Genomic DNA, 20,847 nt, shown 5'->3' with positions numbered 1-20,847 from the left:
CATTACCATCGCCGAATCCCCCACCATCAACATCCTGGGGGTCACCATTGACTAGAAACTTAACTGGACCAGCCTCCCGACTCCCCAAAGCCTTTCCAGCATCTACAAGGCACAAGTAAGGAGTGCGATGGAATACTCTCCACTTGCCTGGATGAGTGCAGCTCCAACAACACAAGCTGCTCAACACCATCCAGGACAAAGCAGCCCGCTTGACTGGCACCCCATCCACTCCCTCCACCACCGGCGTACCGTGGCTGCAGTGTGTACCATCTACAAGATGCACTGCAGCAACTCGCCAAGGCTTCTCCAGCAGCACCTCCCAAACCCACAACCTCTTCCACCTAGAAGGACAAGGGCAGCAGGCGCATTGGAACACCACCACCTCCAGGTTCCCCTCCAAGTCACTCACCATCCTGACTTAGAAGTATATCACCGATCCTTCATCGTCGCTGGGTCAAAATCCTGGAATTCCCTCCCTAACACCACGCGGACAGCAGCAGTTCAACAAGGCGGCTCACTACCACCTTCTCAAGGGCAATTAGGGATGGGCAATAAATGCTGTCCTTGCCAGCGACGCCCACATCCCATAAACTAATTTTTTTTTTAATGTTTTAAAAATGATTTTAATCCCCAAGTTTTTGCTTGTGCGGAGTGTAACACAGACACTGACTGGTTGGACTGAATGGTCCATTTCTGTGCTGTAATTTGTATTTCTATTTTCCTATTTAACATGGCCATGAAAATAGTCTGTATCTTGGGCCAGTAATTTCGGTCCCAACGTGCGAGTACGGACGGGGTACTCACGCGTGGGCCCGTTGGAAGTGCCGGATTTTAGCATGCACAGCGCATGCGCGGGAAACCGGCATTTCCTCCAAGGGGTTCAGAGGTCCAACGCGTGCGCGCAGGACTCTGCGCGCACGCGTTGAACTTCCTTCTTTTTGACAGGTTTGCGCGTGTGTAAGGGCCTCTCCTTTTAACGAATGTAAAAAGGAGACGTAAGGACTTCATTCTTTAAGGTAAGTGGTCTATTACTTAAAATTATAACATTTTTCCACAGCTTTATTGTTTTTAAGGACTTTACAGTAAGGTAAGTGTAGTTTTAGACACGATTTTTAAAAAATTATTTTTTTCAAAAATTTGATTAATTGTTTAAAATAGTTTTTAAAGTTATTTATAGTTTATTTAATTATTGGGATGTTTTAAAAATTTTATTTAAAGTTAAACTATTCTTTGGGCGCCCGTATTTTTCATGAGTTTGACAGTTCTTACTATCAAACTCATGAATGAAGTTTCCCCTCCCCTGATTGGCTGCACAGTGCTCACCTGATCCCAGCCGGCACATCGAACTAACTACGCCGCTGGATCAGGTAAGCACAGCGCGCCGACATCTGAACCGGGCCAGTGACAGGAATTCCAAGCAGGCCCAGGCTTCAGATGTCAGCGCGCCGGGTGAGTGCACATCGGGGGCTTGCACGCGCGGCAAGCCCCCGAACCTAATTTCTGGGCCATTATATATATTTCAGGGTAAATTCACCAATCTCATATTCCCGGTGGGGAGTCACACATAAAGGGAGTGCAGGTTTGAATTACGGTTTGGTGAATTTATTCTATAGAGCCCAGGTTCCAAAGCAGTAGTTACTGATGGGCATAGAGGTACAGAATATACACTCTGATCACAGATCTTTCTTTTGCCTATGACTCATCTCAGTTGTTCAAAGGTCAACTAACACAAACACCTTATACAACTGGATACCATTATCTCTTCATAACATTATTCATTGAAAAATATTCTGACTGCCTTTGCACTGAATTGCAAAATGGCAGTCAGAATTCAGCACATCATGAGTAAAGGAAGATGTAGAATTGGGAAAGCAGAGGGATACAAGCCTCAAAGATAGCACAATAAAAATGCACCGAGGGGAATTTCACAACTGAATTTGTAGAATAAGGAGTATAATTTTTAAAATACAAGATGGACACGTTAATCTGTCATCCAATTGGCAACTGGATAGCTGAGGTTAAATTTAAGTACAAAAGCACAGTTGTGTCAGCAGATGCGGGCATAGTGAAAGAGAATACAATATAATAAATAGCTTAGGTTTATTTGATCGGAGATGTTCCCCCATGCAATGCAATCTTGTCTCAAAAAAACTTACTAGCTCACAAAAATTAATAAAGGTGTCAAACTCTTCTGAAACTGTGCTTCTACAAGCACCACACATTTTTTTTCTGTCTCGCTCCATGTTTTTGTCTATTCCTTTCTTGACCCTTTCTCCTACTTTTTCCCCACTTGTTGCTCAACTCTCTTTTCCTGAATAACCCCGCTAATGTAGTCAGCCAACTTTTGTATAATCTGCAAACTTCTTAATCATGGCCCCTACATTGAAGTCTAAATCATTGATATATACCACAAAAAACAAGGGACTAGTACTGAGCCCTGCGGAATGCCACTGAAACAGCCTTCCAGTCACAAAAACACCTGCTGACCATTACCCTTTGCTTCCTGTCACTGAGCCAATTTTGGATCCAACTTGCCAGCTTCTCTTGGCTCTCATGGACTTTTACTTTTCTGACCAGTCTGCCATGTGGAACCTTGTCAAAAGTCTTGCGAAAATCCATGTAGGCTACAAATGTGCTGCCCTCATCGACCCTCCTTGTTACCACCTCAAAAAATACAATCAATCAATCAGACACTTAACAAATCCATGCTGACTGTTCTTGATTAATCTGTGCCTTTCTAAATGACAATAAATACTCTCCCTCAGAATTTTTTCCAATAGTTTGCCCACCACCGAGGTTAGGCTGACTGGCCTGTAATTACTCGGTCTATCACTTTCTCCCTTTTTAAACAATGATTCAAAGTCAGCTGTCCTCGAGACACAAGACAGACATTGGACACTATCTCACCCAACAAATGGTTATCCATACATTCCAACATTTTATTTGCTTTCTTGACCACCTGCATACAATGAAGGAACGGTTTTAACAACCTATCTTTTAAAACCCTCCAGATCTCTCATATAATAACAGAAAATGCTGGAGATACTCAGCAGGTCAGGCAGCGTCTGTGAAGAGAGAAACAGAGTTAATGTTTCAGGTTGATGACCTTTCGTCAGAACTGGAAAAACTAACCAGATCTCTTCCCGGCTTTGTTACCTCAAGACTGTTACCATTTAATATGTAATCCACTCTCAATGCACTAGAAAAGGTTGTATGAGAAGACATTGCTTCCTTTCTGGTAAGAACGGTTCTGTCTGTACATCAAATTAAATTTGTTAAAGTTAGAAAATAACTTCAGTATCTTGCTTGATCCTTGGCTTTTTGTATTCTGAAGAAAGGGAAAAGAAATCCTACATGGTCCACCAATGCCTCAAATTTAAAATTCTCATCCTCCTGATCCAAATCCCTTCATGGCCTCATCCACCCTATCTCTAACCTACTCCAGCCCTACAATCCTCCTGGAACTCTGTTCCTCCCAATTCTGGCCTCTTGTGCACCCTCGACTTCTTTCGTCCCATTACTGGTGGCTGTGCCTTCAGCTGTCTAGGCCGCAAGCCCTGGAATTCCCTCCCTGAGACACCCCTTAAAACCTACCTCTGACCAACCTGTCTCCTTCTTTAGCTCAGTTAATTTTTGTCTGATTACTCTCCTGTGGAGTGCTTTAGCACCTTTTGCTTCATTAAAAGGTATTATATGAATGCAAGCTGCTGTTCAGCAGCAAGACAGATGGATGCAGAAAAAAAGAAAAGATAAGACACATAGGCCTAGAAATTCAGGTGGCTGCGCCACCCGTTAGCACCTTAAGAGGGCGCTAAGTGGGTCGCAAGCCACTGGCCACGCCTCCCGCTAAATTCTGTGGGACGCTAATGGAGGCGTTAGCTGTTAGCGCGGCGCCGCTACCGATGATGTCATCGGTGTGCGCAGCGCCCCGCTAACGCCCTGGCCGCGCTATTAGGAAGCGCCCCGATTTGCCGCCGGACACAATGTGCGACCGGTTCAGGGGGGCCTACCTGCGGCGGTAGAGTCGCTAATTAAAGGAGGTGCGGGGCGGCCATTTTTGTTGTTGGCCGCCTGCCAGCACCTCTCTGCGCTCCCGTCCCCAGCCTCCTGACCCCGCCCCCCCCAACGGAGTGCTGACTGCGTTCCAAGAGCCCGGCACTTCTCCTCGGTGCTGGGCTCTTTTGCCGGCACTCGCGATCCTCGGGGGCCCAGCTGGGCCCCAGATCGCGCAGAACAAGGCCCCGCCCCTTTAAGAAGGGGAGGAAGGCCTGCAGTACCGCAGCGCGACATGTTGCACAGCGCTATTCAGTTGCAGCGCCCCAAGAGGGATGCGGGGTGCTTCCAGTAGCGCCGCGCTTCCCTTTGGGGCGCTCCAACTGAATTTCCGGCGGGCGGCTGCGACTGCTTCCAGGGCGCTACTTTTAGCGCCCTGGCGAGGCTGGCACCCCAAACGGGGCTGTAGTCAATTTCTAGGCCATAAAATCAACACAAGTACACAGAACCTCACCTTTGCTCTTGGTTTTCATAAAATTGAGAGAATTTAAGAGACTGCTGCTTCCAAAAGTTCTGTTTTTGGAGAGAAATTAAACACATTTATTATGTGGTGGGTGGAAAGAAAGAGTACACATGGATTATTAAAAATAAAATTACCACATACCAAGGCTTCTTCTTCCAAGTTCTTCAAAGTTTGCATATCTTCCTCAAAGTTCTTCAGTTTCTGGACAACTGTCTCCTCAAACATGTTCAATTTCTGCAACCTTTTAGAAATAAGCAAAATGTTAAAAGTTGTACTTAGCAGGATTTAAAAAAAAAAGCAAAACCTAAAGAAATCTTGGCCAAATGTTATGATTCTACAAACATGTTATCTTGCTGCAACTGCAAAGACAATCAAATAGATACCAATGTATCCACAAGTGACATGGGCACACAAGAACATGAGTAGGCCATTCAGCCCCTTGAGCCTGTTCTGCCATTCAATGAGATCATGGCGGTCTGTATCCTAACTCCATCCACCTGCCTCGGTTTCATATCCTTTTATACTTTTTTCCCCCCTATTGGCACATATTTTGCTGTCAAAATAACGGTGAGGCTAAGTTCCAATAACCAGGAGGTCCCCCATGAGCAGGTGAAGAGGGGAAAAGTGGAAACCGAAGGTGGGGAAGTGATTCGCAGGAGAAACCAGAGTTGGGAGTAACTTTGATGCTACCAATAACTAGTGGTAACTTACTGAAATTGATTTGACAACCAGTCGTAAGAGTGGCAACACTCAGATTCCCCTCATTACCAACAGTAATACAATAACTGAGTCACACAAGGTGCAGTCAGACTCCCCAGTCAATGCCACTTTTAATAGGCCCAATACCTCTTCCCATCTCCTTGGAATATGGCTCCATGTAAAGGACAACTCTGAACTGGGAACCTCAGTCAGAACTGATCTGTACTTGGACTTCACACGTTAAAGCCAGCTGGTACAAACCGACCTGAACAACTGAGATTGCACCAAGGCAGTGGGCTCGGTGTTTGGGGCACTTCTCTCAGGGCACATCGTCCAAAACGCAGCTCAGCACCAACATTTCTAAACCACTCCCTGGGCTCAGTCACAGTAAAGGAGTTTTCACAGAATTATAGAAATTACAGCACAGGTGGAGGCCATTGGGCCCCCAAAGCCAATGCTTTCTCCTGTAACCCCGTTCCCCCAGATACTTTTATATTCCTCCTTTTTGAATATTTATCCCTTTCCCTTTTTAAATTAACGTTTGGTCTCTACCTCAATAGCCACGTGGTGAAGGATCCCACGGTTTAATAGCCCTCAGTTCAAGAATCTAACTCCTCCCTTTCCCCTTGGTTCTTGAAGTGAGAATCCTTGGTATCCGTTCCCTGGTTCCGCACTGGTCCACCAGGGGAAACAATTGGTCACTATTTAACCACAGTAAGGTCCCCAGGTTTCATCTCTACAGGCTGCCCCTCAGTGCCGCTCCCACTCACCACTTTGCTGCTGCTACTCCCAGCTCTGCAGGAAATGCTGGTCCGACTGATTAGATGGCGCAATCTCATGCCCCAGCTTCCCTAATACCAATCCTGCGGATGGCAAAATCAATCAAAACTGTGGCCAATATCTGGAAAAACGCTGGGAAATTCCTACAACTACCTAAGGCAATCAAGTTCCAGTAGACCATGGTTAGCCATGATGGAGCAACAGACATACTTACAAACAAATCCCTCCCTCCTATCTGCCCTCCCAGATGTCCCAATTGCTTTCCATTCATTGGGCTGGTTCCCAAGGATCATAGTATTATTCATCTCAAATGCCCATCAATGAGCCTGCCCATCAAAAATGTATCCATGATCTTCTTAAAACATTTCCTACCTCAATGTTGAGCAGCATCTCCAGTTTTAGTTACCAGGAAACAAAGGAAGCATTCAAGTTTGAAACTGTGGAGAGGAGAGCCACAAGGTTTTTTTTTGGTCAAGGGAAAGAATTATGAAAGAGAAAGGTAGGACTTGCAGCCCTGCATGGTGAAATGAAAGGGGACATTAGGAGAAGTTAAAGATAGGAAATAGTTTAGAAAAGTTAAATCTGGAACACGAAGATAAACATGACTGAAGGACAAGGGGATGGTTCAAACGAATAAAAGGCAGATTTGGGACCATTGCCATGAAGATTTTACATCCAAACACATGGAATTAACTTTTAGTTTGGCAGGGAAGGAAAATGATAGTCATTTAAATACTGCTGGTTGGTAGGCATGTGTAAGGTTGGGGTGGGGCAGGGTGGGAAGAGAAGAGGGGAGCATTAGGGTGCTTCCAGGTGGATGAGCTAAAATGTGCCAAATGTCCACCTCATTTTCACTGATCTTATGATTGCGAGATTTATTAATAAATTTAAAGCTTTCAATAGTTCAATACTGCACATCAGATTCAAAGAAACTTACAGCACAGAAGGCGGCCATTCGGCCCATAGTACCTGTGCTCGTTCTTTGAAAGAGCAGTCATGCTTAGTCCCACACCCTCACTTTTTGTCCATAACTCGAAGTTCCTCAACTCAAGTACCTGTCCAACTCACTTAAAATTATTTATGGAATCAGCTTCCACCATCTTTTCAGGTAGCGCGTTCCAGATCCTGACAACTCAGTGGAAAAAAATTCTCCTCATCTCCCCTCTAGATGTTTTGCCAATGATTTTAAATCTATGACCTCTGGTTATTGACCCACTCGCCAGAGAGAATAGATTTTCTCTACTCCATCTAAACCTCTCATCATCTTCAAAACCTCTATTAGGTCAGCTCTTCAACTTCTCTGTTCCAAAGAGAACATCCTAACTTTTCCAACCTCTCCTCATATCTAAAGTCCCTCATCCCTGGTAACTTTCCTCTGTACCCTTTCTAAGGCCTTTACATCTTTCCTGAATTGTGGTGCCCAGAATTGTCCACAATACTCCAGTTGAGGCCTAACCAGTGATTTATAAAGTTCTAGCATGATCTCTTTGCTTTTATATTCCATTCCACGATTTATAAACCAAAGTAACCCATATGTTTTTTTTAAACCACCTTATCAACTTGCTCTGCCAACTATAAGGAATAATGTATATGAATACCATATTAGTCTTGCCATATTAATCCTTCCAAAGTGCATCACTTCACACTTCTCTGCATTGAACTCTGTCTGCCACGCTTCTGCCCCTTTCACCTTCCTGTCTATGTCACCCTGAAGCCTATAACTATCCTCATCACTATCTACTACTTTGCTAAGTTTTGTATCACCTGCAAACTTTACACTGCTGCTCCCTACACCTGAGTCTAGGTCATCATTTATAAAAAAAATTGCAAAGAGTAATGGACCCAAAACTGACTCTTTGGGAACACCACTGCAAACCACCTCCCAGTATGACAAAAATCCTTCCACCACCACCCTCTGCTTCCTGTCACTAAGCCAATTTTGTATCCATTCTGCCACTTTCCCCTTAATTCCATGGGCTTGCACCTTCTTAATCAGCCTCCTGTGTGGCACTTGGTCGAATGCCTTCCAAAAGTCCATATATACATCTGCACTAATTGGATGTTACCTCATCGAAGAATTCAATCAAGTTAGTCAGACAAGATTTAACAAACCCATGCTGGCTCTCCTTGATTAATCCATGCCTTTCCAAATTAAAGCATATTTTGCCCCTGATTAATAGTTTCCAATAACTTCCCCACCACCAATGTGTAGTTCCCTGGTTTATCCCTCTACCCTTTCTTGAATAATGATACAATATTAGCAACCCTCCAGTCCTGTATCCAATGACAATTGAAAGATTGCGACCAATGTCTCTGCTATTTCTACCTTGGCTTCTTTCAGCAACCTAGGATGCATCCGATCTGGACCAGATGACTTACCAACTTTCAGTAACGCTAATCTTTTTAGTACATCTTATCTATTACTATCCTGCCATAACTTCCCTCTCCTCTTTTAGTGCAACCTTCACATCATCCACATCCTTTGTGGAGACAGGTGCAAAGTTCTCATTTTATACTTTAGCCATGTCCTTTTCCTATACATGAAGATTTTCCCTTTGGGTCTTTAATAGGTTTTAATTTAATGTTTCTTTCTAATCTTCTCATAACCTCTCTTTGCGTCCCACTTTTTCAATTCCCTCCTGCACTTTCCATAATCTTCCTGGCTATTAACTGAATCTTGCTTCTGACATGTCATTTTTTTCTGTCTTATTTTAACTTTTATTTCCTTTGTCATCCAGGGCACATTAGCTTTGGATGCTCTACCTTTTCCCTTCAAAGGGATATGTCTAGTTTTCACCTGAACTATCTCTTCCCGGAATGCCCTCCATTGTTCCGTTGCTGCTTTACCCTGCAATCGCCTTTTCCAATCTCCCTGTGCCAGGCCCCTTCTTAAAATCACTGAAATTAGCTCTTCCCCAGTTGAGCATATTTTCTGGTCTCTTTCCATAATTACTTTAAACTGAATTATGTTGTGGTCACTGTTAACTAGATAATCTCCTGATGTAACACACTCCACTTGTCCTACTTCATTTCCCAGAACCAGATCCAACACTGCTTCCTTCCTTGTTGGACCGGAGACATATTAAATCGAGAAAGTTCTCCGGTACACATCAGAAATTCCTCTCCTTCCCTACCCTTAGCATTATGTTTTCCCAGTCTATATTAGGGTAATTAAAGTCTCCCAATATTAATACTCTATTTTTGTTACATGCCTTTGAAATTTACTCATCTATCTCCTTCTCACTGTTTGGAGCTCCCAGCAATGTTACAGCTCCCCCTCTGCTCCTCAACTCAAGTCAAATAGATTCAGTCCTAGAACCATCTAGTATATCATTTCTATTTGGAACTGCATCATCCTTAATCAATACTGCCACACCCCCTACTTGTTTTCCTTCTCTATCAATCCAGAATACCTGGTAACCAGAAATATTAAGAACCCATTCCTGGCCTTCGGAACATAGGAACAGGAGTAGGCCATCTAGCTCCTCAAGCCTGTTCCGCCATCAATGAGATCAAGGCTGATCTGTGACCTAGCCTTTGCCCCATATCCTTTAATAACTTTGGTTAACAAAAATCCATCAATCTTAGATGTAAAATTAACAGTTGATGTAGCATCAATTGCCGTTTGTGGAAGAGAGTTCCACCCTTTGCATGTAGAAGTGTTTCCTAACTTCAGTCCTGAAAGGCCTGGATTTAACTTTTAGCCTATGGCCCCTAGTCCTAGACTCCGCAACCAACGGAAATAGTTTCTCTCTATCTACCAATCAGTTCCCCTTAATATCTTGAAAACTTTGATCAAATCACCCCTTATTTCCAGGGAATGCAACCCTAGTTTGTGTAATACCTGGACTTGTTTGAGCCATGTCTGTTAATGCAATGACGTCATAATCCCATGTAGCAATTTTGCCTGCAGCTCACCAGCCTCATTAGTTACACTACGGACACTGACGTACATACAATTCAACACCACCTCCGTCACTTTTTCCATTTTCCTCAATCTGATCCCTGCAATTATTGGGGTATTTCTAATTTTACTGCTGTTTATATCTCTCTTGATCCCATTTCTGCTATTTCCTGGTTCCTCTCCCCCTGCCATATTAGTTTAAACCCTCCCCAACAATACTAGTTAACCTTTCAGCGAGAACATCGGTTCCGGTTTTGTTCAGGTACAAGCCGTCCACCTTGTACAGGTGCCCCTTCCCCCAGAACCGGTCCCAATACCGCAAGAATCTGAAACCCTCCCTCCTGCAGCACTTTTCCAGTCAAGATCATTTACAGTGCTTCCGAATTACCATTAAATTCTATCAAAAATCATGTGAGCTTTTAAAGAACATGAACAAAAGCAATCTTAATGTTCTATTTCGTACATCATTTTCTGAATTTAATGACTAAAGCAATTGTACAGGCAAAAATACAGGGAAACATACATTTTGAAACATCCTCATTGATGAATAGTTTATTGTTAACTTAACCAGGACCAATAAAGCACATTTTACAGGACTGAGTAAACTAAACTTAACAGGTTAGTATATGAAGAGCCCCTTGAACCATTTCCCCCCCGCCCCCCAGGCGAATCTAAATCAGGTATACACAGCACCTTAATGTAAATGTAATGCATTTCAATGTGAATAATTTATATTATTTTCTAATACTATACAATTATTCTCAGAATCACTGAAAAGTATATAAATGGTACTTTTCAGTGTCTAGTTGTTAGTCATTGACCATTAATAGCCTTATACAAATGGTTCAAACCTGTAGTTATGAATCTGATTCAATAGCGTAGATATTTTTTCTTCAGCAGACTGCAGGGACTGCTTGCTGTATCGTTCCATTTTCCTGTAACAAAACTAAACCAAACATTTGATTAATGGATACACACTGCCTCTCATTTATCATCACCTATAATCTGGTATTTGCACCCTTTAAAGACTGCAAATTGTGCTACATGTGCAAGTGTAGAAATTCATAAGATTTATCTGGAAATGTTGCCTTTCAACAGATCTCTTGCCCTATATATCATGCATTTAGCCCAATAGAATCAGAGAATCATACAACACAGGAGACAGCCATTTGGCCCATTATACCTGTGCCGGCTCTTTGAAAGAGCTATCCAATTAGGCCCGCTCCCCTGCTCTTTCCCTATAGTCCTGTAGTTTTTTTCCTTTTATCCAATTGCCTTCATAAAAGTTTTGGAATGTAGATATGGAATTCTAATTCTCTAACACCTCACCTCCTCCTCATCTTGTTTGTGTTAGCCATTTGGTAAGGCTCTACTTCAAGCTAAGACCAATCATTGGCCTAGAAATTCGGTGATGCCCCATTTGGGGCGGCAAGCTCGCCTGGGCGCCGGAATTACCGCTCCGGGTGGAGCCGCTTGCGCCAGCCCGATATTCAGTTCCAGCGCCCCAAACGGAAGCGGGGCGCTGCTCGAGGTGCCCCGCATCCCTCTTGGGGCGCTGCAACTGAATATCGCAGCGCAACGTGCCGCAGCGCCACACGCTGCGGCACGGCATGCTGCGGTACTGCAGGCCTTCCTCCCCTTCATAAAGGGGAGGGGCCTGCACCAGCGCGATCGGAGATCGCGAGTGCCGGCAAGAGAGCCCAGCACCGAGGAGAAGTGCTGGGCTCTTGGGACACAGCCGGCACTGCCGGAGGGGGGGCTCAGGAGGCCGGGGACGGCGGCGCGAGGAGGTGCTGGCAGGCAGCCAGCAAAAAAAATGGCCGCCCCGCACTGCCCCTTTAATTAGCGCCACTACCGCCGCAGGTAGGCCCCCCTGAACCGGTCGCAAATTGCGACCAGCGTTACAGCGGGGGGGCGCGACCAAATATCGCGATCGGGGCTGTAGCGGGGCGCTGTGCGCACCGATGACATCATCGGTGGCGGCGCAGCGCTACAGGCTAACGCCGCCATTAGCGCCCCGCTAAATTTCGCGGGTGGCGTGGCCAGTGGCGCTAAACCCACTAAGTGCACTCTTTGGGCACTAGCTGGTGGCGCAGCCCACCGAATTTCTAGGCCATTGTGTTTTAATTTTCCCCACACTGATAGATCTAGTGAAGAATTCAGGAATAGTCTCAAGGTTCTACTCTGTACTACAAACTCCCAAGTCCCTTGACTATAACTACAGTGTGGATGTATTTACTACTTCCATTTCTCCTTTCAATGCCCAAGATAGCATTGCTCAAGTCTAGAAACAACGACCTATTTGCATTAAGGATCTAATATTATTATTGTGTTACTGCATCTCTGGAATAGCTAGCTACCCATTTGGTACCTTCTTCATTCACATCCTCAACATATCACTAAGTTTTTCCAGACTGGACAGAGGTATACTGTGGGGTTTCCCAGGACATCTGTTCTTTTTGATATATATTAATGACCTGGACTTGGGTATACAGGGCATCATTTTAAAGTTGGCAGATCACATGAAACTTGGAAATGTAGTAAACAGTGGGGAGGATAGTAACTGACTGGTGAACTAGGCAGACAGATAGCAGATGAAATTTAATGCAGAGAAATGTGAAGTAATGTATTTTGGTAGGAAGAATGATTAGAGGCATTATAAGCTAAATGGTACAGACACACTTGTGGGTGTATGTCCACAAATCTTTGAAGGTGGCAAGACAAGTTGAGAAGGCCGCTAAAAAGCAGATGGAATCCTTGGCTTTATAAACAGAGGCGTAGAGTACAAAAGCAAGGACGTCATGCTACACCTTCATAAATCAGTGGTTAGGCCCCAGCTGGGGTATTGTGTCCAATTCTGGGCACCACACTTTAGGAAGGATGTCAAGGCCTTAGAGAGGGTGCAGAGGAGAATTTTAGAATGGTATCAAGGATGAACGACTTGTTATGTGGAGAGAATAGAAAAACTGGGGTTGTTCTCCGTAGAGCAGAGAAGGTTAAGGGGGGATTCAATAGAGCTGTTCAAAATCATGAAGGGTTTTGATTTAAACAAACAGTGAGTTATGATGATCTAGAATGCATTGTCTGAAAGGGTGGTAGAAGAAAATTCAATAATAACGCGAAATTCGTACTGCCTGCTAATTAACATGATTGAAGCACTGAGCCCTGCGTACTAGAGGGTAGTACAGAGGTGGGATCTGCACGCGGTGAGTCACTGGGCATGAGTGGCCTGCAGCCAGTGCAGGGGGAAAGGGGTAGCACAGGTGGCAGCTCCCCGGAGGGTGAGGTCGCACACTGGCTCTGCTGCAGGGGACTCAGATGAGAACTTCGATGGGGCAGCCTTCAGAAGAAGGGCGATAGGTACACACACACACACACACACACACACACACACACACACACACACAAATGCTTGGTGCATTGGCAGGCAGAGAGCCTGTTATCACGGTCAAGGAGCATGGAGGAGTTCGGCTCCAACCTTGCACGGGGCTTTGCACAGAGCTTGGAGCCCATGATTTTCAGGGTGAAATTGATGGGCATCTCTATTAGAGCACTTGTGCACCCAATCATGATGCAGGATCTGATGGGCAATGTCTCGGCTTCCATTGCAGCACAAGCGGAAGAGACCCAACGTCAGTGCTGCTCTGGAAGCTCAGTCATGCAAGCTCAGACTGCTGCCATCGTGGCCGTGTTTACCTGTGTGGAAAGGGGTTTGCAGAGTGTCTCAGTATTCCAGCAATCTGTTCTCCAACAGATTACTAGGATTGCTGAGGTACCGCCCCGGGAGTGCGCCACCCCGGCAGTGTGCCAGGGGCTCCACGGAGCACGAACCTGCTGTCCTCTCTCTTAGGGTGACTGCATTCGTACTCCGCCATTGCCCTTTGTTGTTGCCAGTCAGCCAGCTGCTACCCATGCTGAGATGGTGCAGTCTACAGACGGGACTTCTAGGCCCAGAGCTGCTCAAGGTCATCCTGCAAAGCCATCTGCAGTTTCGCCCACTGAAAGTCAGCAGCCTTCCACTAGCCATCCAGCAGTCACTGGGGTAGCACTTCGTAGGAGCATAAGGATTGGCAAAGGCACACGGAAGACGGGCACTAAGGGAATGCACAAGGGTGATTAGTTCACTTTATATAGTTTTGGAATGAATCATTTATAAATTATATTTGGAATGTTTGTTTTGTGGATTTAATTGGGGCCAGAAGAATGCTGTGATGCTCCGTGATAGAGGGATGGCAAGGTGGGGAAGTGTTGAGCAACAGGGATCTGGGGTTTCATTCAGGGGAAGTGGATCCTCCTCCTGTGGAACCGGTGGTGGCAAGGGCTGCGCCCTCATGATGACCAAGATGCAGCAGACCACCACGAATTGGGACACCTGCGAGTACTGGCGGGCTCCTCCCGAGCAGTCAAGGCAGCGGAACCATTGCTTGTGCACTCCGATTGTCTGCTCGATTATGTTCTTCATGGCGGCATGGCTATCATTATACAAGTGCTGGCCACGTGTGGTGGGGTTGCGGAGGGGAGTCATTAGCCAGGTGTAGAGCGGATAGTCCTTGTCGCCTAGCAGCCACCCTCGGGATGAAGGCATTATGACTACCGCCAGGATACCGGGCATTCACCATCATGATGTACTGGGCGTGGTCACTCACCAACTGTACATTAAGTGAGTGGTAGCCTTTGTGGAACATATCATTAATACGCGGCGCCCTCAAAGCCACGTGTGCGCAGTCAATGGTGCCCTGCAGGATGGGGAAGCATGATATCCTGCTTCTCTCTCTTTAGAAAGAGAAGGCAATGAAGTCCCCTCTCGTAGCATTCTGAGCCTCTGACCTCCTGGATGCAGAGACGGCAAACTGAGATATTGGCGATGTCGCCTACTCCAGCCTGGAAGGATCCGCTGGCGGAAAAATTCAGGGCCACGGTCGCCCTGCTCTGAGGCTGCCGGTCTGGTTCCAAGAGGTGGCAGAGTTCTGTGACCACCTCCTTGGTGAAGTGGAGCAGCCGAACACACTGCTCCTGGCTTAGGTGTAGGTAGGAGAAGAGCTCCCTCCCTGTCATGCTGCAGCGTGAGGGAGACTGCAACTAGAGCCCCCCATGACTGCAAGCCAGTGGTGTAGTCAGAGGCCTTCCAGTCACAGCCAACGCCTTCCCAATGTACCAGCAGCACTCCCTGCACAATTTAACGACGTTTTAAATGTCTTCCAGAAACCCAGTATTCATACAAACTCTGCAAGAGCCAGTACAAGAGAAATAATCAACTTACCTGTAAGTTGGATGCTTTCCTTTAAAGAATGCTGCTGGCAGGTCGCTCGTGCAGCTGAACGCTGTTTGGGAGAGGGCGTTGAATGGAGTGGTGAGGTCCAAAATGGTAGATCATGCGTCAAATCAGCATTGCACACTGACTGATGTCACGATCTGCCTACTCCACATACGGACAGTGCACACACCACCTGAGCGCCCTCACCAAGATGGTGAATTTGGGGAGGCGAATGTGGGCAGAAGCGAGGTGGGCGCCAGTTTTTTTTTTTTTTTTTTATAAATAACGGCCTTAACTATCGGCGCTAAGGTGCCAAATTTTGCACCATGATGTTGCCAACTTCAGTTGGGAAGACTCCCCTGGAACCCACAGATGTTATACCCACCATAAATAGGCTCCCATATCCCATGAAGTATCCTGGCTCTGAGTGGGGAGGTGGATCAAATTAATCTACATTTTCTGAAAGTGATGTTTGTTGATCTGGCACCAGAAATAAAGCTCAACTCAAAAGCAAAATGCAACAGAATTGCCACTATCAGGACCAGCAGAAAAGGCCATTCATTTCATCTAATTTCCTAGCCTATCATAATGCAACCATCTACTTAGAATCTTTCAGGGATTTTGTTTGAAACCTTTTGAACAGTTTGAAGAACCAATGAATATCAGGTCTTGCAAAGGCTTTCTTCAATTTGCTGGAAAGCCCATTTGGTAAACATCCTATGAACCAGCATAAGGCTCAAGGGAAGTATGTGTGGCTGGCAACACTTCCTCTGAATTTGGAATTATGGTGTGGTGACCATCTGACTTTCTGCAAGCATCTTTGAGATCCACAATGACTGATTATTTTTATGGATATCCTGCCCAAAAGTCAAAAGGCAGTGTTATTGGCCCGTATTTTCCGATCGCAGGCCTCCCGTGGGTGGAGGCCTGCGATCTGGAAAAATCTACGCCCTTACCCGAGGGCTCCTGGGACGCACGTGCTTCCGATCCTGGGCCTCTCCGATCCAGGTGCGCAGGTCCCACGTATCCCGCATGTAGTTCGCAGCGTCCCTGGGATCACGTGGGCCATGGGGAGCCAATTACAGAAGGGAATCTCCCTTCATACACTTGACAGGAAGGCCTGTCAAATATATGAATGGAGATCACCCCAAAAAGATAGTAAAACTCTAAATTTAAAAAAAAATCACATTTTTAAAAATGACTTTAAATTACAATAAATTAAGTATTTTGAACAAAAATTGAAGGTTTTTTTTTTTTACAGGGCTAAAAATAAACTTACTTTTTAAAAGTATTTTTAACTGATATATCAGTGAAAACATTTTTTTAATTTTTACTTTTTTCAACTCTTACCCTGGTAAAAGCAGGCCTTATGTCTGCTTTTACCTGGCGTAAGAATTGTAAGGGTTTTCTGCGGGCGGAGAGTCTCCAAAAAGCGGAACTATCTGCCCGCAGAGGCCCTTCTCCAGGGCAGGTGGAGGATCTGTCAAGACCATTCTTGACAGATCGGAAATGCCGGTTTCCAGCGCATGCGCTGTGCATACCTGAAACCGGTAACAGCGCATACACACCCATAGGAATCGGAATATCTGGGGCAATATCTTTACCGTCCTTGCGAAGAGTCTACAAATGCTGCAGATTGTTTAGGAGTGACGGGCCTTTGTTTGGTTCAGTTGGTATCATGCTCGCTTCTGGGTCAGAAGTTTGTGGATTAAGCCGCATACCAAGACTTAATTACACAATTTAAGGAGTACTGTATTGTAAAGGTACCGTCTTTTATATGAACTATTAAACTGTTCTGCTGATTCAGGTGGATGATGAAAGATCCATTGCACTATTTGGAAGTGTATGGAGTTCACTCACTTTCCTGGGCAACATTTCTCCCTTAAGCAATACCACCAAAAACACATGAATTGTCATCCCGTTTCTGTTCACGGCATCTCAGACAAACAGTCACTGCAGTTCAAAAGCAATTCATTGAAAGAGAAGTCGAGAGAGAGGGGTCATCAGATATTGCAAATTGGCAACGGGGTTAATTACTGGACAGCTACATGGATGCAACCACCCCTTGGTTATTATAACCCAACCTTTGTTTTGTGTGGAGGACATTGAGCCGGTTCCTGTGAGATTCCTCATGCCAAGAAGAGCTCACCAATAGCTGGAGAAAATTGGATATATAATTGAAATTGAAGGCGTGGGTAAATTCCAATAAAAATGTGGACTGCTGAAAACTAGGGCCCAAGCCAGCTGAGCAAGAGTCCCTAAAAACCTCAAAGTACAAAACTATTAAGATAGTCAATCCCAGGTAAAGCATCTGTTATGTCATAAATGAGGTGAAGGGGGAGGGAGAGGATTCAAAGGCCAGACTGAAAAGTAGGCTGTGACATTCAATGCAAACATTTTGAACCAGCAAATTATTCAGCATATCTTTAGGATCATCGAATTATAGAAATTTACGGCACAGAAGGAGGCCATTCACGCCATCATGTCTGTGCCGGCCGAAAGAGCTAACCAGCCTAATCTCACTTCCCAGCTCTTGGTCCGTAGCCTTGCAGGTAACGGCACTTCAAGTGCATATCCAAGTACTTTCTAAATGTGATGAGGGTCTCTGCCGCTACCACCCTTTCAGGCAGTGAGTTCCAGACCCCCAACACCCTCCGGGTGAAAACATTTCTTCTCAACTCCCCTCTAATCCTCTTTACTAATGACTTTAAATCTATGCCCCCTGGTTATTGACCTCTCTGCTAAGGGAAATAGGTCCTTCCTATCCACTTTATCTAGGCCCCTCATAATTTTATACACCTCAACTAAGATTACCCTCAACCTCCTCTGTTCCAAAGGAAACAACTGCAGCCTATCCAATCTTTCCTCATAACTAAAATTCTCCAGTCCTGGCAACATCCTCGTAAATCTCCCCTGAAGCCTCTCCAGTGCAATCACATCCTTCCTGTAATGTGATGACCAGAACTGCACGCAGTACTCTAGCTGTGGCCTAACTGGTGTTTTATACAGTTCAAGCATAACCTCCCTGCTCTTATATTCTATGCCTTGGCTAATAAAGGAAAGTATCCCGTATGCCTTCTTAACCATCTTATCAACCTGTCCTGCTACCTTCAGGGATCTGTGGACATGCACTCCAAGACCCCTCTGTTACTTCAGTGTCCTACCAGTTATTGTGTATTTCCTTGCCTTGCTTACCCTCCCTAAATGCATTAGCTCCCACTTCTCCAGATTGAATTCCATTTGCCACTTTCTGCCCACCTGACTAGTACAATGATATCTTCTTGCAGTCTACAGCTTTCTTCCTCACTATCAACCACACAGCCAACACTTGCATCATCTGCAAACTTCTTAATCCTGTCCCCTACATTGAAGTCTAAATCATTGATCTATACACCACAAAAAGCAAGGGACCTCGTACTGACCCTGCGGTATCCCACTGGAAACAGCCTTCCAGTCACAAAAACAGCCGTCGACCGTTACCCTTTGCTTCCTGCCACTGAGCCAATTTTGGATCTAACTTGTCACTTTCCCTAGGATCCCTTGGGCTTTTACTTTTCTGGCTAGTCTGCCATGTGAAACCTTGTCAAAAGCCTTGCTAAAATCCATGTAGACTACATCAAATGCGATACCCTCATCGACCCTCCTTGTTACCTTCTTAAAAAATTCAATCAAGTTAGTCAGACACGACCTTCCCTTAACAAATCCATACTGACTGTCTGATTAATCCATGCCTTTCTAAATGACGATTAATACTCTCCCTCAGAATTTTTTCCAATAACTTGTCCACCACTGAGGTTAGGCTGACTGGCCTGTAATTACTCGGTCTATCATTTTCTCCCTTTTTAAACAACGGTATAACGTTAGCAGTCCTCCAGCACCACACCTGTCGCCAGAGAGGATGGGAAAATTATGGTTAGAGCCTCTGCTATTTCCTCCCTTGCCTCTCGTAATAGCCTGGGATACATTTCATCCAGGCCTGGTGATTTATCTACTTTCAAAGATGCTAAACCCCTTAATACTTCCTCTCTCACTATGTTTATCTCATTTAATATTTCATACTCTCTTCCTTAACTACATTGTCTGCATCATTCCTCTCATGTGAAGACAGACGCAAAGTATTCATTAAGAACCAAACCCATGTCTTCCACCTCCAAGCTTTTTGGTCTCTAATAGGCCGAACTCTTTTAGTTCTTGCTCTTTATGTATTTATAAAACATCTTTGGGTTTTCCTTGATGTTACTTGCCAATATTTTTTCATGCTCTCTTTGCTTTCCTAATTTCTTTTTAAATTTCACTCCTGCACTTTCTATACTCCTCTAGGCTTCCTGCAGTATTTAGCTCAGTATCTGACATAAGCTTCCTTTTTTGCCTCATCTTACCCTGTATGCCCCTCGACATCCAGGAAGCTCTAGATTTGGGAGTCCCACCCTTTTTCTTTGTGGGATCATATTTGCTCTGAACCCTCCATCTCTTCCTTGAATGCCTCCCTCTGCTTGGGCACTGATTTACCGTCAAGTAGCCGTTTCCAGTCCACTTTTACTAAATCACCTATCATCTTAGTAAAATTGGCCTTTCCCCAATTGAGAACTTTTACTCTTAGTCTATCTTTGTCCTTTTCCATAACTACGCTAAATTTAACTGAATTATAATCACTACCACCAAAACTGGCAGATAGCTAATGTAATACCGATATTTAAGGGGGAATAGAACATTTCCAGGGAATTATAGACCAGTCTGAATCCAATGACTCACTTTGCATTTCCGTGATCCTAAGTGGTAATATCACCCTTCGTGGTGATATTGAGACAACTTTGTAGTACAAGGGCAAGGTAGGGATATCACTCGACTATGTTTTAATAAAAGACAGTAAAGTACTGGAAGTAGCAATCAAGGGCAGAGAAGGCATGCCCCATCCTTCACCAACACCATCTATTTCCATCTCCACAACACTGCCTGCCTCCACCACTAAAACTTTAATTCATGATCTTATCTCTAGATTCAACTACACGTTGCTTCACACTCCATAAACTACAACTAGTCCAAACTCTGCAGCCTGTATCCTGTCCTGCACCAAGTCCAGCTCTTCCTCGCTGATCTACATTGGGTCCCTGTATCTAAAAGCATCAAATTTAAATTTCTTATGCTCATCTTTAAGTACCTTTATTGCCTCACCCCATCCCAATTCTGAAATCTCTTAGACTTTTATTTCTTCCTGAATACCTACAATTCCAATCCTGTGTATCCTCTCTCTCCTTTTGCTCCTCCATTGGTGGTGCAGCCTTCAGCCATTTTGCCCCTACTCTCTGGAACTACGTCCTTAAATCCCTCTGTTGCTCTACTTCTCAAAACTTCAAAACCCATCTCTTTGACCAAGCTTTTGGTCAATACACCGCATCTCTCCTTTCAATCTTGCTTAACTACATTGACTTCTGGTTAAGCAACGCCTCGATTTTAAAATTCTCATCCTAGTTTTCAAATCCCTCGATGGCCTTGCCCTTCCATTATTTAATCGCTCCACAATTGGCGGCTGTGCTTTCAGCTGCCAAGGCCCCAAACTCTGGAATTCCCTCCCTAAATCTCTCCGCCTCTCTTTCCTCCTTTAAGACGCTCCTTAAAACCTAACTCTTTCAGCCCCAACAGCTCCTTATATGGCTCGGTGTCAAATTTTGTTTGATAACACTCCTGTGAAGTGTC

General features: G+C 44.9%; 1 protein-coding gene across 3 annotated transcripts in view; it reads right to left on the bottom strand.

Moving 5' to 3' along the window:
* sycp2l (synaptonemal complex protein 2-like) overlaps positions 1–20,847 on the bottom strand; it is a 291,748-nt gene that overhangs the window by 9,050 nt on the left and 261,851 nt on the right. For all 3 annotated transcript variants that reach the window (XM_085988796.1, XM_085988797.1, XM_085988798.1), the window contains 3 exons: positions 10,751–10,845; positions 4,658–4,757; positions 4,508–4,566 (listed from right to left, as the gene is read on the bottom strand). In XM_085988796.1, coding sequence (XP_085844922.1) covers positions 4,508–4,566; positions 4,658–4,757; positions 10,751–10,845 — 254 coding nt within the window. The remainder of the gene's footprint in view (positions 1–4,507; positions 4,567–4,657; positions 4,758–10,750; positions 10,846–20,847) is intronic.

This window comes from Somniosus microcephalus, chromosome 5 (assembly GCF_052327205.1).
Source record: "Somniosus microcephalus isolate GS21.2 chromosome 5, FLI_Smic_1.0, whole genome shotgun sequence".
Lineage (NCBI taxonomy): Eukaryota > Metazoa > Chordata > Chondrichthyes > Squaliformes > Somniosidae > Somniosus > Somniosus microcephalus.
The sequence above is the reverse complement of the archived record's forward strand: the minus strand, read 5'-3'. Positions and strand labels throughout refer to the sequence as shown.